Raw genomic sequence first — 18,831 nt, 5'->3', positions numbered from 1 at the left:
ACCAAAACATTTGTATCATTCTAAATAGGAACCCTGTACATTTACATACTTTTATTAAGTCATGTTGAGTAGGTGTAGACTTCTTCTAATGCTCATATTCCATAACAAACTAAATGCTTAGGTTTCCAGGTGTTTTGTTATTAGTATAATTTGCATTGTAATATGCAACTTTATGCACATAACTTATTTCTGGTTATTAAATTAATTTCCTAGGAGAGGTATTGTTGGGGAAGAGAGTATAAATATGTGTACACCTTTTGCTAAAAACTGCTTTGTAGATGGATTTTTCTCTACCCTAGCAATGTTTTCTATCTCTGCCAGCGTTGGTTATTGTTAGTTCTTTTCATTTCTGCTAAATTAGAAGGCTACTGAAAGTTGTTTTAATTTCAACTTTTGGATCACTAAGAAAAGTTCATTTTTCTCTGAACCTCTTTGTGTATTCCAGTGTGAATCTAGTATGAATTCTCTGTTTATAGTCCTGGTCTACTTATGGAGTCAGGTTTGTCATTTTCTTATGAATTTGAATAAGCTGTGATGAATGAATTGCTTAACATTTCCTAATAATGCTTTCATCCCTAACTAATGAAATAACCATATTTGGGAAAAGAATAAGCCAATGATTTTGTGAGATTTTTGTGTAAGAACGATCAAGTGAAGAGGTTGCTAATTTTAATTCTTAAGTGGTCAGATATCAAATGAGTCTGAACAAGGCAGTGTGATTCCACTGGAGACTTGTAAACCTTGGAAGAAACATCTGGTTTCTGTGGCTCGGATAAGGAGAAATAGATGACTCCACATTTCCTTCTTGCTGGCCCAAGATTTATTCTCCCGATCTGGTGTGGCCCTTTCGTCTGTATTTGCTCCTAGGGTATCTTCACCTTTTGTGCTTGCTGACTGCTCATTGCTCTCCATTCTGGTATCAGTTCATTCTTTTTTTTTTTTTTTCCACTTTTTATTTTGAAATAAATTCAAACTTACAGGACAGTTGCAAAAATCATACAAATGCCATAAACAGAACTCCAGACTCCAGCCTACCCCAACCCTCCTCCACCGATACCTAAATGTACCAACTTTAATACTTTGTCACTTTACCATTTCCCTCCCTCCCTCCCTCCCTATCATCCATCATCTATTGCTCTCATATGAGAGCAAGTTGCACACATCCTTAAACAAATGATATAATTCACATGTACATTTCCTATGAACAAGAATATTCATTTATGTAATCACATTAAGTGTAGTTAAGAAATTCAAGAAATTTAACATTGATTTAAAGCTTACATTCTATATTTCATTTTTTTCTTATGTCCCAGTTGTGTCCTTTTGAGCCTTTTCTCCTCTATTCTTAGATCTCATCCAGGATCATCTATGGCATTTAATTGTCATTATCTATTTAGACTGTCTTTTTTTTTCAATTGTGGAAACATATATACAGTATAAATCTTCCCATTCCACCCCCTCGCAAGCATTCCATTTAGTGGGATTAATCACATTCACAATGTTGCAATGCGATCACCTTCCCACTATCCATTACTAGAAATTTCCCTTCACCCCAAACAGAAACCCTACACTCATTTCTTATTAACTCCCCATTGCCCCTTCCCCCACTTCTTGTAACCCATACCCTATTTTTCATCTCTGTGATTATGTTCTCTGATATTTTCTTTGTGTTTACCATGGGGCTTAAATTTAACATCCTAAATCTATAACAATCTTGTTTTCTTTCATGCCAATTCAACTTCAATAGTACACATAAACTATGTTCCTATACTCCTCCATTCCCCCACCTTTATGTAGTTCTTGTCAAAAATTACATATTTTACATTGAGTCCAAAACCGCTGATTTATCATTACACTTTATGTATTTTAGATCTTGTATGAAGTAAATAGTGGAGTTACAAATCAAAAATACAGTAGTATTGGTATTTATATTTACTGTGATCTTTACTGGAAATCTTTATTTCTTCATGTGGTTTCAGTCAATTGTTTAGTGTCCCTTCCTTTTAGCCTGCACAATTCCCTTTAGAATTTCTTATAGGACTGATCTACTGGTGATGAGAAAGTCTCTGAGTTTTGATTATCTGGGAATGTTTTCATCTCCACTCATTTTTAACCTCCAGGTGTTTGTGAATTTTCTAAGTCTCTGATGGTTATTGACTTCTAATTGTATTCCATTGTGGTCAGAGAATGTGCTTTGAATAATTTCAATTTTTTTTTTTAATTTATTGAGGCTTGTTTTATGTCCCAGCCTATGGTCTATTCTGGAGAAAGTTCCGTGATCACTAGAGAAGAATGTGTATCCTGGTGATTTGGGATATAATGATCTATATACATCTGTTAAATCCAATTCATTTATCAGATTGTTTAGGTTTTCAATTTCCTTATTGGTCTTCTGTCTGGTTGATCTATCTATAGGAGGCAGTGATGTGTTGCAGTTCCCCACAATTATTGTGGAGCCATCCATTGCTTCCTTTAGTTTTGCCAGTGTTTGTCTCGTGTATTTTGTGGCACCATGATTGGGTGCATAAACATTTATGATTATTATTTCTTCTTGTTGAATTGCCCCTTTTATTAGTATGTAGTGACCTTCTTTGACTTTCGTAACATCCTTGCATTTAAAGTCTCTTTTATCTGAGGTTAATATTGCTACTCCTGCTTTCTTTTGGCTGTAGCTTGCATGAAATATTTTTTCCATCCTTTCACTTTCAATTTCTTTGTGTCCCTGTGTCTAAGATGAGTCTCTTGCATGCAACATATTGTTGGTTCATATCTTTGATCCATTCTGCCAATCTTTATCTTTTGATTGGGGAGTTTAATCCATTTACATTCAACATTATTACTGTGAAGGCATTTCTTGAATCAGCCATCTTCCTTCGGTTTATGTTTGTCAGATATATTTTTTCCCTTTCTCTCTTATTGTCCTTTAATGAATCAATATTGAATCTATTTAGTACTGAACCCTTCTCCATATCTCTCTCTCCTTTCTTTATTTCCCTGTCGGTAGGGCTCCCTTTAGTATCTGAAATAGGGCAGGTCTTTTATTAGCAAAATCTCTCAGCATTTGTTTGTCTGTGAAAAATTTAAGCTCTCCCTCAAATTTGAAGGAGAATTTTGCTGGATAAAGTATTCTTGGTTGAAAATTTTTCTCTCTCAGAATTTTAAATATGTCATGCCACTGCCTTCTCGCATCCATTGTGGCCACTGAGTAGTCACTACTTAGTTTTATGTTGTTACCTTTGTATGTGGTGAGTTGCTTTTCTCTTGCTGCTTTCAGTACTTTCTCCTTCTCTTCAGTATTTGAGAGTCTGCTCAGAATATGTCTTGGAGTGGATTTATTTGGATTTATTCTATTTGGAGTTCGCTGGGCATTTTTGATTTGTGTATTTATATTGTGCATCAGGTTTTGGAAGTTTTCCCCAATAATTTCTTTGAACACTCTTTCTAGACCTTTACCCTTCTCTTCCCCTTCTGGGACACCAATGAGTCTTATATTTGGACGTTTTATTTTATCTATCATATCCCTGAGATCCATTTTGATTTTTTTTATTTTTTTCCCCATTCTTTCTTTTGTTCTTTCATTTTCCATTCTGTGGTCCTTGAGGTTGCTGATTCGTTGTTCAGCTTCCTCTAGTCTTGTACTATGAGTATCCAGAATCTTTTTAATTTGGTCAACAGTTTCTTTTATTTCCATAAGATCAGCTATTTTTTTTGTTTACTCTTGCAATTTCTTCTTTATGCTCTTCTAGGGTCTTCTTCATATCCTTTATATCCTGTGCCATGTTCTTCTTCATGTCCTTTATATCCTGTGCCATGCTCTCGTTGTTTGTCTTTAGTTCTTTGATTAATTGCTCCAAGTACTGTCTCCTCTGACCTTTTGATTTGGGTGTTTGGGTTTGAATTATCCATGTCATCTGTTTTTTTCATATGCTTTAAAATTTTCTGTTGCTTTTGGCCTCTTGGCATTTGCTTTACTTGATAGGGTTCTTTTTGGATATGTAGAATTATTCAAAGACTAATCTCTTAATTTGTCAGATCTACAGCTTCGTGGCATACACTTTCTCTAACTAACCAGCAGATGGTGTCCTCAAGTCACCTATTCCCCTCAAGTCAGTTCTCCCCGACTTTGTCGTTGTGGCGTGTGGGCATCTGATTCTTGTGGGGTCTGATTGGTGCACCAAGTTTGAGTGTGTTGTTGGTGCTGTCTGCCCTGAATGTGAGGCATGTGTCTGAGCGGTTAGGGAGGGAGGGCAGCTTTAATAACCAAACCTCCTGGGTGTTCCTGGAGATTTAAGGCTGTTGCAAGAGTCTAAAACTTCATTTCAGTCTTGCCACAGATTGTCTCTGCTGCTGACCCACAACTCCTTGGTATTGGCGTATGGACCCCGGGATTTCCAAGTGGGTCCCTCTTCCAAGCCGTGCCCTTCTAGGGCCTCTGCTGATGGAAGGTTGTGCTACATCACAAGTGCGCTCTGTCCCTCAAGGGAAGTTCTGGGCCATCGGGCCATGTAGGGGCATTCCCAGCCTGCTGTAAGGATGGCTGAATGGGGCATATTAATTTTCCCCTTTTCGCACAGCTCTCTCTTCCCAGCTCCAGGAAAATTAGCTGTGGGTGCACAAAAGGATATTGTCCACACCTGATATTGTGGCATGTGCATGTGTTGCTGGAAACAGTTCCTGTCACGCTGGTTTTTTTTGTGTGGCTCTGGGCTGTGGCGCCGGCGCTGGGCAGGAGTGTGCCCAGCCCGCCGGGAAGTTGGCTGCAAGGGGCATGGTTTTCTTCCCCTTTTGGCTCACCTCTGCCTTCCTCACTCCAAGACAGTTAGCAGCGGGTGTGCAAAAGGCTATCTTCCACGCCAGATATTGAGGCATTCACACAGCCCATTTCTGCCGCGCTTCACTATGCAGTTCTCACTGCCATATCTGCAGCCACTTCTGGGTTTTTTAAAAAAGAATTAGTCTGCCTCCAAATGCCAAACCACGGTTTCCCCACACTGCAGTGTGGCTGCCGGATATTCAGCAAGCTTACTTGTTTCAGAATGCACACTCCCAGTTTCACCAAGTGCACAGTCCCTGTGGATCTAGCAGACCTTGTCCACCTGGTGCATCGCTGGAATTGGTGTTCTGGGTCACTTTCTGGCTTTTATCTAGTATTTTTCATGGAGGTGTTTTTTTGCCATGTCTCTCCTAGCCGCCATCTTAGGTTCTCCTCAGTTCATTCTTGAGGGGTATGGGTGGGGTAGGGTGTAGAGGGGAAACTTTATGATGTGCCTTGGTTACTCCAAGCCTGCCAGTGTGTTAAAAAGACTATTTCTTAAAGCTTCAGTGGCTGAGAGATTTCAAATGGAGTCAAGAGGTCACTCTGGTGGACATTCTTACACACTATATAGATAACACTTTTTAGGGTTTAATGTACTGGAATAGCTAGAAGTAAATACCTGAAAATATCAAACTCCAACCCAGTAGCCTTCAGTCTTGAAGATGATTGTATAGCAGTGTAGATTACAAGGGGTGACAGTGTAATTGTGAAAATCTTATGGATCGCACTCCCTTTATTCTAGTGTATGGATGGATGAGTAGAAAAATGGGGACAAAATCTAAATGAAAAATAGGTGGGATTTGGGTGTTCTTTTTTACTTTTATTTTTTATTCTTATTCTGTTTCTTTCTGGTGTAAGGAAAATGTTCAAAAATAGATTGGGGGAGGCGGGGCAAAATGGCGGACTGGTGAGCTGTATGTTTTAGTTACTCCTCCAGGAAAGTAGGTAGAAAGCCAGGAACTGCGTGGACTGGACACCACAGAGCAATCTGACTTTGGGCATACTTCATAAAACACTCATAAAAACGTGGAACTGCTGAGATCAGCGAAATCTGTAAGTTTTTGTGGCCAGGGGACCCGCACCCCTCCCTGCCAGGCTCAGTCCCGTGGGAGGAGGGGCTGTCAGCTCCGGGAAGGAGAAGGGAGAGCTGCAGTGGCAGCCCTTATCGGAAACTCATTCTACTGATCCAAACTCCAACCATAGATAGACTGAGACCAGACACCAGAGAATCTGAGAGCAGCCAGCCCAGCAGAGAGGAGACAGGCATAGAAAAAAACAACACGAAAAACTCCCAAATAAAAGCAGAGGAGTTTTGGAGTTCTGGTGAACAAAGAAAGGGGAAGGGCAGAGCTCAGGCCCTGAGGCTCATATGCAAATCCCGAAGAAAAGCTGATCTCTCTGCCCTGTGGACCTTTCCTTAATGGCCCTAATTGCTTTGTCTCTTAGCATTTCAATAACCCATTAGATCTCTGAGGAGGGCCCTTTTTTTTTTTTTTTAATCCTTTTTTCTTTTTCTAAAACAATTACTCTAAGAAGCCCAATACAGAAAGCTTCAAAGACTTGCAATTTGGGCAGGTCAAGACAAGAGCAGAACTAAGAGAGCTCTGAGACAAAAGGCAATAATCCAGTGGCTGAGAAAATTCACTAAACACCACAACTTCCCAAGAAAAGGGGGGTGTCCGCTCACAGACACCATCCTGGTGGACAGGAAACACTCCTGCCCATCGCCAGCCCCATAGCCCAGAGCTGCCCCAGACAACCCAGTGTGACGGAAGCGCTTCAAATAACAGGCACACACCACAAAACTGGGCGTGGACATTAGCCTTCCCTGCAACCTCAGCTGATTGTCCCAGATTTGGGAAGGTGGAGCAGTGTGAATTAACAAAGCCCCATTCAGCCATCATTTCAGCAGACTGGGAGCCTCCCTTCACAGCCCAGCAGCCCAGAACTGCCCTGGGGGGATGGCACTCACCTGTGACATAGCACAGTCATCCCTCAACAGAGGACCCGGGGTGCACAGCCTGGGAGAGGGGCCCACTTGCAAGTCTCAGGAGCCATACGCCAATACCAAGGACTTGTGGGTCAGTGGCAGAGACAAACTGTGGCAGGACTGAACTGAAGGATTAGACTATTGCAGCAGCTTTAAAACTCTAGGATCACCAGGGAGATTTGATTGTTAGAGCCACACCCCCTTCCTGACTGCCGAGAAACACGCCCCATATACAGGGCAGGCGACACCAACTACACACGCAAGCTTGGTACACCAATTGGACCCCACAAGACTCACTCCCCCACTCACCAAAAAGGCTAAGCAGGGGAGATCTGGCTTGTGGAGAACAGGTGGCTCGTGGACGCCACCTGCTGGTTAGTTAGAGAAAGTGTACTCCATGAAGCTGTAGATCTGATAAATTAGAGATAAGGACTTCCGTTTGTCTACAAATCCTAAAAGAACCCTATCAAGTTCAGCAAATGCCAAGAGGCCAAAAACAACAGAAAATTATAAAGCATATGAAAAAACCAGACAATATGGATAACCCAAGCCCAAGCACCCAAATCAAAAGATCCGAAGAGACACAGCACCTAGAGCAGCTACTGAAAGAACTAAAGATGAACAATGAGACCATAGTACGGGATACAAAGGAGATCAAGAAGACCCTAGAAGAGCATAAAGAAGACATTGCAAGACTAAATAAAAAAATGGATGATCTTATGGAAATTAAAGAAACTGTTGACCAAATTAAAAAGATTCTGGACACTCATAGTACAAGACTAGAGGAAGTTGAACAATGAATCAGTGACCTGGAAGATGACAGAATGGAAAATGAAAGCATAAAAGAAAGAATGGGGAAAAAAATTGAAAAAATCGAAATGGACCTCAGGGATATGATAGATAATATGAAACGTCCGAATATAAGACTCATTGGTGTTCCAGAAGGGGAAGAAAAGGGTAAAGGTCTAGGAAGAGTATTCAAAGAAATTGTTGGGGAAAACTTCCCAAATCTTCTAAACAACATAAATACACAAATCAAAAATGCCCAGCGAACTCCAAATAGAATAAATCCAAATAAACCCACTCCGAGACATATTCTGATCACACTGTCAAACACAGAAGAGAAGGAGCAAGTTCTGAAAGCAGCAAGAGAAAAGCAATTCACCACATACAAAGGAAACAGCATAAGACTAAGTAGTGACTACTCAGCAGCCACCATGGAGGCAAGAAGGCAGTGGCACGATATATTTAAAATTCTGAGTGAGAAAAATTTCCAGCCAAGAATACTTTATCCAGCAAAGCTCTCCTTCAAATTTGAGGGAGAGCTTAAATTTTTCACAGACAAACAAATGCTGAGAGAATTTGCTAACAAGAGACCTGCCCTACTGGAGATACTCAAGGGAGCCCTACAGACAGAGAAACAAAGACAGGACAGAGAGACTTGGAGAAAGGTTCAGTACTAAAAAGATTCGGTATGGGTACAATAAAGGATATTTATAGAGAGAGGGGAAAAATATGACAAACATAAACCAAAGCATAAGATGGCTGATTCAAGAAATGCCTTCACGGTTATAATGTTGAATGTAAATGGATTAAACTCCCCAATTAAAAGATATAGATTCACAGAATGGATCAAAAAAAATGAACCATCAATATGTTGCATACAAGAGACTCATCTTAAACACAGGGACACAAAGAAACTGAAAGTGAAAGGATGGAAAAAAATATTTCATGCAAGCTACAGCCAAAAGAAAGCAGGTGTAGCAATATTAATTTCAGATAAAATAGACTTTAAATGCAGGGATATTTTGAGAGACAAAGAAGGCCACTACATACTAATAAAAGGGGCAATTCAACAAGAAGAAATAACAATCGTAAATGTCTATGCACCCAATCAAGGTACCACAAAATACATGAGAGAAACACTGGCAAAACTAAAGGAAGCAATTGATGTTTCCACAATAATTGTGGGAGACTTCAACACATCACTCTCTCCTATAGATAGATCAACCAGACAGAAGACCAATAAGGAAACTGAAAACCTAAACAATCTGATAAATGAATTAGATTTAACAGACATATACAGGACATTACATCCCAAATCACCAGGATACACATACTTTTCTAGTGCTCATGGAACTTTCTCCAGAATAGATCATATGCTGGGACATAAAACAAGCCTCAATAAATTTAAAAAGATTGAAATTATTCAAAGCACATTCTCTGACCACAATGGAATACAATTAGAAGTCAATAACCATCAGAGACTTAGAAAATTCACAAATACCTGGGGGTTAAACAACACACTCCTAAACAATCAGTGGGTTAAAGAAGAAATAGCAAGAGAAATTGCTAAATATATAGAGACGAATGAAAATGAGAACACAACATACCAAAACCTATGGGATGCAGCAAAAGCAGTGCTAAGGGGGAAATTTATAGCACTAAACGCATATATTAAAAAGGAAGAAAGAGCCAAAATCAAAGAACTAATGGATCAACTGAAGAAGCTAGAAAATGAACAGCTAACCAATCCTAAACCAAGTAGAAGAAAAGGAATAACAAGGATTAAAGCAGAAATAAATGACATAGAGAACAAAAAAACAATAGAGAGGATAAATATCACCAAAAGTTGGTTCTTTGAGAAGATCAACAAGATTGACAAGCCCCTAGCTAGACTGACAAAATCAAAAAGAGAGAAGACCCATATAAACAAAATAATGAATGAAAAAGGTGACATAACTGCAGATCCTGAAGAAATTAAAAAAATTATAAGAGGATATTATGAACAACTGTATGGCAACAAACTGGATAATGTAGAAGAAATGGACAATTTCCTGGAAACATATGAACAACCTAGACTGACCAGAGAAGAAATAGAAGACCTCAACCAACCCATCACAAGCAAAGAGATCCAATCTGTCATCAAAAATCTTCCCACAAATAAATGCCCAGGGCCAGATGGCTTCACAGGGGAATTCTACCAAACGTTCCAGAAAGAACTGACACCAATCTTACTCAAACTCTTTCAAAACATTGAAGAAAATGGAACACTACCTAACTCATTTTATGAAGCTAACATCAATCTAATACCAAAACCAGGCAAAGATGCTACAAAAAAGGAAAACTGCCGTCCAATCTCCCTAATGAATATTGATGCAAAAATCCTCAACAAAATACTTGCAAACCGAATCCAAAGACACATAAAAAAATCATACACCATGACCAAGTGGGGTTCATTCCAGGCATGCAAGGATGGTTCAACATAAGAAAAGCAATCAATGTATTACAACACATTAACAAGTCAAAAGGGAAAAATCAATTGATCATCTCAATAGATGCTGAAAAAGCATTTGACAAAATCCAACATCCCTTTTTGATAAAAACACTTCAAAAGGTAGGAGTTGAAGGAAACTTCCTCAACATGATAAAGAGCATATATGAAAAACCCACAGCCAGCATAGTACTCAATGGTGAGAGACTGACAGCCTTCCCTCTAAGATCAGGAACAAGACAAGGATGCCCGCTGTCACCACTGTTATTCAACATTGTGCTGGAAGTGCTAGCCAGGGCAATCCGGCAAGACAAAGAAATAAAAGGCATCCAAATTGGAAAAGAAGAAGTAAAACTGTCATTGTTTGCAGATGATATGATCTTATATCTAGAAAACCCTGAGAAATCGACGATACAGCTACTAGAGCTAATAAACAAATTTAGCAAAGTAGCGGGATACAAGATTAATGCACATAAGTCAGTAATGTTTCTATATGCTAGAAATGAACAAACTGAAGACACACTCAAGAAAAAGATACCATTTTCAATAGCAACTAAAAAAATTAAGTACCTAGGAATAAACTTAACCAAAGATGTAAAAGACCTATACAAAGAAAACTACATAACTCTACTAAAAGAAATAGAAGGGGACCTTAAAAGATGGAAAAATATTCCATGTTCATGGATAGGAAGACTAAATGCCATTAAGATGTCAATTCTACCCAAACTCATCTACAGATTCAATGCAATCCCAATCAAAATTCCATCAACCTACTTTGCAGACTTGGAAAAGCTAGTTATCAAATTTATTTGGAAAGGGAAGATGCCTCGAATTGCTAAAGACACTCTAAAAAAGAAAAACGAAGTGGGAGGACTTACACTCCCTGACTTTGAAGCTTATTATAAAGCCACAGTTGCCAAAACAGCATGGTACTGGCACAAAGATACACATATAGATCAATGGAATCGAATTGAGAATTCAGAGATAGACCCTGAGATCTATGGCCGACTGATCTTTGATAAGGCCCCCAAAGTCACTGAACTGAGTCATAATGGTCTTTTCAACAAATGGGGCTGGGAGAGTTGGATATCCATATCCAAGAGAATGAAAGAGGACCCATACCTCACACCTTACACAAAAATTAACTCAAAATGGACCAAAGATCTCAATATAAAAGAAAATACCATAAAACTCCTAGAAGATAATGTAGGAAAACATCTTCAAGACCTTGTATTAGGTGGCCACTTCCTAGACTTTACACCCAAAGCACAAGCAACAAAAGAAAAAATAGATAAATGGGAACTCCTCAAGCTTAGAAGTTTCTGCACCTCAAAGGAATTTCTCAAAAAGGTAAAGAGGCAGCCAACTCAATGGGAAAAAATTTTTGGAAACCATATATCTGACAAAAGACTGATATCTTGCATATATAAAGAAATCCTACAACTCAATGACAGTAGTACAGACAGCCCAATTATAAAATGGGCAAAAGATATGAAAAGACAGTTCTCTGAAGAGGAAATACAAATGGCCAAGAAACACATGAAAAAATGTTCAGCTTCACTAGCTATTAGAGAGATGCAAATTAAGACCACAATGAGATACCATCTAACACCGATTAGAATGGCTGCCATTAAAAAAACAGGAAACTACAAATGCTGGAGGGGATGTGGAGAAATTGGAACTCTTATTCATTGTTGGTGGGACTGTATAATGGTTCAGCCACTCTGGAAGTCAGTCTGGCAGTTCCTTAGAAAACTAGATATAGAGCTACCATTCGATCCAGCGATTGCACTTCTCGGTATATACCCAGAAGATCGGAAAGCAGTGACACGAACAGATATCTGCACGCCAATGTTCATAGCAGCATTATTCACAATTGCCAAGAGATGGAAACAACCCAAATGTCCTTCAACAGATGAGTGGATAAATAAAATGTGGTATATACACACGATGGAATACTACGCGGCAGTAAGAAGGAACGATCTCGTGAAACATATGACAACATGGATGAACCTTGAAGACATAATGCTGAGCGAAATAAGCCAGGCAGAAAAAGAGAAATATTATATGCTACCACTAATGTGAACTTTGAAAAATGTAAAACAAATAAACAAATGGTTTATAATGTAGAATGTAGGGGAACTAGCAATAGAGAGCAATTAAGGAAGGGGGAACAATAATCCAAGGAGAACAGATAAGCTATTTAACGTTCTGGGGATGCCCAGGAATGACTATGGTCTGTTAATTTCTGATGGGTATAGTAGGAACAAGTTCACAGAAATGTTGCTATATTAGGTAACTTTCTTGGGGTAAAGTAGGAACATGTTGGAAGTTAAGCAGTTATCTTAGGTTAGTTGTCTTTTTCTTACTCCCTTGTTATGGTCTCTTTGAAATGTTCTTTTATTGTATGTTTGTTTTCTTTTTAACTATTTTTTCATACAGTTGATTTAAAAAAGAAGGGAAAGTTAAAAAAAAAAAAAGAAAAACAAGGAAAAAAAGACGTAGTGCCCTCTTGAGGAGCCTGTGGAGAATGCAGGGGTATTGGGCTACCCCACCTCGATGGTTGCTAACGTGACCACAGACATAGGGGACTGGTGGTTTGATGGGTTGAGCCCTCTACCATAGGTTTTACCCTTGGGAAGACGGTTGCTGCAAAGGAGAGGCTAGGCCTCCCTATATTTGTGCCTAAGAGCCTCCTCCCGAATGCCTTTGTTGCTCAGATGTGGCCCTCTCTCTCTGGCTAAGCCAACTTGAAAGGTGAAATCACTGCCCTCCTCCCTACTTGGGATCAGACACCCAGGGGAGTGAATCTCCCTGGCAACGTGGAATATGACTCCCGGGGAGGAATGTAGACCTGGCATCATGGGATGGAGAACATCTTCTTGACCAAAAGGGGGATGTGAAAGGAAATGAAATAAGCTTCAGTAGCAGAGAGATTCCAAAAGGAGCCGAGAGGTCACTCTGGTGGGCACTCTTATGCACACTTTAGACAACCCTTTTTAGGTTCTAAAGAATTGGGGTAGCTGGTGGTGGATACCTGAAACTATCAAACTACAACCCAGAACCCATGAATCTCGAAGACAGTTGTATAAAAATGTAGCTTATGAGGGGTGACAATGGGATTGGGAAAGCCATAAGGACCACACTCCACTTTGTCTAGTTTATGGATGGATGAGTAGAAAAATAGGGGAAGGAAACAAACAGACAAAGGTACCCAGTGTTCTTTTTTACTTCAATTGCTCTTTTTCACTCTAATTATTATTCTTGTTATTTTTGTGTGTGTGCTAATGAAGGTGTCAGGGATTGATTTAGGTGATGAATGTACAACTATGTAACGGTACTGTGAACAATCGAATGTACGATTTGTTTTATATGACTGCGTGGTATGTGAATATATCTCAATAAAATGAAGATAAAAAAATGCAAAAAAAAATAGATTGGGTTGATGAATGCACAACTATATGATGGTACTGTGAAAAGTTGATTGTACACCATGGATGATTGTATGATATGTGAATGTATCTCAATAAAACTGAATTTTAAAATAAGGAATGTAAAAGGAATAAACACAAGAAGCAGAGTTTATTTAAAAAAAAAAAAAAAAAGTCTTTCTTCCAGGGTCTGGTTGGTTTGTAACAACAGGACATTTTAGGATATCTGGTCTATCATCCTACTAGAATAAGAACTCTATAATACATTTTTTTTGGTGAAAAAAATGAAAGTAAAAATTGAAAGAAAAATTCCTCTCTCTTCCCCTCCAGATTCACCCATGAGCATCTCAGCCCTGGGAGTGAACTCACCTTATCAGCTTATCTACCAGTCCTCCACTGGCTGTCTGAGTTTTTCCCTCTCAACCACAAGGGAAGGCAAGAAGAAAACAGGTACAGAGTTCCCATTCCCAGCAAGATCTCTTGACCCTTCTTTGATGGAAGGAGTGGGACTGGGTTCGGGGTGGGGGTAGGGGTGTGGATAGAAGATTTCCTTATACCTTACGTAGGTTGCTGGGATGGTTTGATTGTTTTTCTGATTGGAAGGGTATGTAGAGGCCCTGGCTGCATGCCCAGTATCTGTTGACATATATTCTTTGACATCATAGTTCATGAATCAACCCTGTCACTTCCCAGGGCAGTCTCATCATTTGAATGCTTACATACCCTTCATTCCTGGTGATGCAGTTTCCCTCAAGTAGGATAACACCCCCATCAAATCCAAATTTTCCATCTGCTACAGTATCCCAAACTCACCAGCTCTGCTCACAGAGATTTGTGTTGCCCCTGGTCACACCACAAGTGGTAGAACCAGTATTTGGGCAGAAGTATTTGGATACAAAATCTAAAAGATGCCAGTTGTGTGTCTAAAACTAGGCTGGTGTAGAAGGCACTCCTATTCTATTAAGGAAGACACACCAACCAAAGGAAAGGCTTAAGAGAAAGAACAGATGGCAGATGAGATCAAACAGTATAATAACAACTGTGCAACAAGAAGCTGGGAGAAGGGAGCAGAGATTGGAGCTGGAGAGGGGCAGGGCAAGGCCTTACGGAATTCCAGGGCTGACCTGGGGCTGGGATGGCGGGGGGGTGGAATTGGGTAGGATGTTGCATTGGCAGTGGGGCAGTGGGAGGACAGACATAATGTCTGGAAGGCAGATGTGCCTCAAAGACTGTCCAATTGATTCCTACAGATACTGGAGGTAAGGCTGGAAGTTGAGAAGCTTGGATTTTATTCCTGACCCTGCCCCTGACTCGCTGTGTGACTTGCCTTCCTCCAGGCCTTGCTGTCCTTATTGGTAAAATGGGGGTGGTTATCATGGGCGGTCAGAGGTGTTCACAGATAGAAAAAACTGCTTTTATTTTTATCACTGTTGTTCCTTTATTTTGTCCCTCACCATATCGAGCTTATCCTTGATCCTTTCCGTTATTGAACAAATATTTATTGAACACTTACTAATTGCCTGACACTGTTCTAAGTGCTGGAGATAGAGAAGTAGACCATAAGACCAAAAGTGCCTTCCCCGATGAAGGGGACTTTTGCAGCTTCCCCAGGCAAGAAGTAGATTCAATTGCTCATCTCTCGTTCCCCCACTTCCTTTACCACTGATGATGCATTCTCTCTCATATTCAATAACCCACAGTATTGTTCCCGGAGGTCCACTTTATATGCCCCTGGTTTTAACCTATCCCCTCCCAAACTGGTCCTAAATCTACACAGACACTTTGAAGACAAGTAAGGTATCCTCAAGACACCCGGTGATTTCATGATCTTTTTCTTCCTAATGACCTTTGGGGTTATGCCCTGAGTAGGGTTGTTCCAAAACAAAAGTTAAATGTCTGTCAGTCTTTTTGTGTGACTGTTTCCCTGTACTGATGCCATTGGTCATTATGGCCTACATGTTGCATCATTCCCACTGGGGTATATGTTTAAAGATGCTGCATTTATTATAGGTACCTAATTTTTTTAGGAAGTATCCTCACACATGAGTGCTAGCATGAGTGATTAGCCTTCCCTAATATCTTATAATAAAGTAACCATCTTCCTAGCTTACCCAGTTTATGCTTACTGTCCCAGCATAATTATTAATGATGCCTGCCTTCACTCTAAACAGCCTCCTGGTTCGGACAATGAATCATATAGCCCTTCTAGTTTTAAGTCATTTTGGGTTTGGGACCTCCACTGCCTGTTCCATACCCATGCAACGATCACACCTCACCAGCTTGGCCTTCTGTTGTTGTTGCGCAGAAGTGCTCTAGGGTTTGGACCTACTTCTAGACGGAATAGTGGCTATTTCTAGGAGGGTATCCAACATTCTAGGCAAAAGAACTGAGAAGCCTGTTGACAGTGGTTCCTAGTCGGAGCCAGAGGCTATCACCACTGAGGGCCTAAGGCACCCTGGGGCAGGCCAGACTTGGATGCTCAGACCAGCAGAACACTCCAGGACTCAGCCAGCAGGCCCTGGGTTTAAGCTCAGGGTTAAGTCTGGTCCTTGGTGGCAGGAAGTATAGGGGAAGGACCCAGGAACCAGTCAGAGTGGCAGATACCAGACATGATGCCTGAGCACCAGCCAGAAACCCCAAGGCTTGGCTGACAGCAAGGATGGCTCCATTCAAGGCCTTAAGGTTTTATTCTTGAGACCAAGGCAAAGTTGAGCATGTAGCAAGGGAGTTCAAGTAGTTCCAGCTGGGTGGGGAGGCAGAGGCTCACAAGCAGGTGAGACTTGACACGCATCACTGAATAGAAGCCTCTGAAACTTCAGTCAGTTGAGAATCACCTCTGCAAGGTTATTTTACCATATCCTCACTCGCCACAGAGGATAACTGCGAAAATAAGTATAGTAAGTACAAAACATTGTCAGTTGAGTCTCAACTGATAAACGCTGCTCTCTGCAGAAGGTGCTGAGATTAGTCAGCATTAGAGAAAGGTTAAAGTGATTTAGATGAAATTGAACCTTTTCTTTTGTCTTTCAGCAAAAATATTGAAAGGGAGTCACTTCAGTGTTAACGTTAGCCTTGTCAGTGTGCTACCTTCCTAAAACCAGGTCACATTTTGGGACACATAGGCTCACTTTGCACCAATTGGCCCCCAATATACGCCTAACAATTGAGTTAGAGTAGAGTCTCTGTTTTAGAAGTGACCTGCCAAGGATTGCTGTCCCCTGCCAAGGATTGCTGTCCCCAGGAAGCTTCAGATAACTGCCCCCTTACCCCAAAGTGTTAGTCAAAGTGTTAGGCATCTCAGGGGATGCTGCCCCTGCCCACCCCCGATGGATAGGAAGTCTTGGGAGACCATTTCCTGAAACCCTTCCCCAACCTCTTGGTCTCCAACTACAGGCAAATCAAAAATATCAGAAGATGCAAGCACACGCCCGCAACGAGGTACGGGAGCCTCAGTGTCTGACACTTTGGAGCTCAGCGACCCCTGCCCTGAGGCCCGGGAGAAACTGCAGGAGATGTGCCGCTACATGTGAGCGCCAAAGTGGTTGGGGTGGCCAGGTGTTCTTAGAGACCCCCTCCCCCATTAAGGCTGAGAGCAAGTGGTAGAGGAGGGGGACAGTGCACCCAGGGGGAAATGAATGGGAGGGTGAGATGGGAGGATGTCTGAGTCAGGCCAGTAAGTGTCAACTACCCAACCATCCCAACAATAACAGCCTGATCACGCCCATCCCTTCCCATGCACACAAGCTCCCCTAGTGCTTTCCATTCATAATCCTTGGTCCTCACTACATCCTTACCTGGAAGACTTGATTGATGCCCCTTTTGCAGATGAGGAAATGGAGGCAACACAGAGTTGGTGAGTGATTACCTGAGGTCACATGGCCCATCTGACTAACTCCAAGTGCAAGGCTCTTGGCCTGTTCAACCAAGCACCTCATCAGTAATACCCCTTTGAATGGGTCTTTACAGCATAAAGCCTTAGCACCTTGGATTTTTATTTCTTAACATAATTTGTTATGTTCTACAAAAAAGAAATACCTCTCAGAAACAAACAAAAAGACATTTACATTCATTGTTAATGAAGTCCTAGTAAGTTATTCTGTGTTTCTTGGAAGGCCCAGATCATGGGCCACCTAATATCTAAGTCATATATGTCTCCCGGGGGTGGGGGTTACTGGGCCATCAAGTATTACTGCAACTACAGAAAATGGTAAGAGGGCAGCCACCCAGTTCTTCTTACTGTGATGTCCTGTAAGGAAGCTCTCTGTAATCTTAACCCCAGGATTACAAAGTCTTCAGCTCACCGTGTGACCCCATTCTGCATGCATTTCCACTCCGTAGACCCTCATCCAAGTGCTAAAGGTGGAAATCCAGGCATCAGGTCTCAGAGAGGTGCTGGGACCCTCCCAGTTCTTCTTAACCCTGCTCCCTCTAAAAGGGATGGAGTGGGGATGGGTACTTTGGGAGACAGGGGAATAGGATAGGAGGCTTTGGAGTTGGGCGAGGGGCCGTAGAGAGCTTCCCTGGTTAGGGAAAGCAAAGTGGCTAGAAGACATGTTGGTTTCCTTCCCTGCAGAGAAGCTGAAAGGACCTCGTGGAAAGGGAGGAATATCTCCTGCCCAGTGATCTTACGAAACTACAGGACAAAGATACCCTCCAATCTACAGATGGCTCCCAAAGGGGACTTGGGGGCCCACCCTTCTTACAGCCCAAATTCCCAGCTCTCTCACACTCTGGGTGCTCAGGCTTCTGCTGCCACCCCTCACCAGCCTTCTGTTCCCCATTCTTACTATGGCCGGTATTCTCAAGAGTTAAGGGCACCCAAGAAGGCCATCAAATTGCATTATACCTTCTGTGATGGCTCCTCTTTTGTTTAGTATCCTTTTATTGAGCGTAACTCAGTCTCTAGAACTCAGTCCCTAGAACTCCAGGACTTGAAAAAGCCTAAGCATTTATTATGGCTTTTCAGTTGATCAGAGAAACCTGGTAACAGTTCCTCAAGGTTATTGAGTTTGTCCAGGTCAGAGTCAGGTTAGTAAACTATGGTCAACTTCACAGGAGATCAGACTCAAGAGGGTCGGAGGAAGAAGTACCAAATTTCAATCCCCAGGTTCAGTTCAGTTCAGATCAATAAGAATGAAACCACTACAACATGTGAGCAACCTGCCCCTGGCTGGGAATACAAAAATTGTCCCTGCCTTCAAGAATCTCCCAGGTAGGAAGAAGTTAAAGACTAGAAAAATTCATCTCTAGCAGAGGGAAAGTGGGTTAGGAGACCCTAAAGATTTGGCTCAGTGGGGAAGCCCTGTATCCCTTTACTACT

General features: G+C 41.2%; 1 protein-coding gene across 1 annotated transcript in view; it reads left to right on the top strand.

Moving 5' to 3' along the window:
• The window catches only part of C1H3orf20 (chromosome 1 C3orf20 homolog), a 167,367-nt gene that overhangs the window by 12,233 nt on the left and 136,303 nt on the right, over positions 1-18,831 (top strand). Inside the window, exons 3-5 of the mRNA XM_037826889.1 lie at positions 13,842-13,961; positions 16,905-17,037; positions 18,085-18,384. Coding sequence (XP_037682817.1) covers positions 13,842-13,961; positions 16,905-17,037; positions 18,085-18,384 — 553 coding nt within the window. The remainder of the gene's footprint in view (positions 1-13,841; positions 13,962-16,904; positions 17,038-18,084; positions 18,385-18,831) is intronic.

Source organism: Choloepus didactylus, chromosome 1 (assembly GCF_015220235.1).
Source record: "Choloepus didactylus isolate mChoDid1 chromosome 1, mChoDid1.pri, whole genome shotgun sequence".
Taxonomy (NCBI): Eukaryota; Metazoa; Chordata; class Mammalia; order Pilosa; family Megalonychidae; genus Choloepus; species Choloepus didactylus.
Note: the sequence above shows the minus strand (reverse complement) of the source record. Positions and strands in the feature narration are given on the sequence as shown.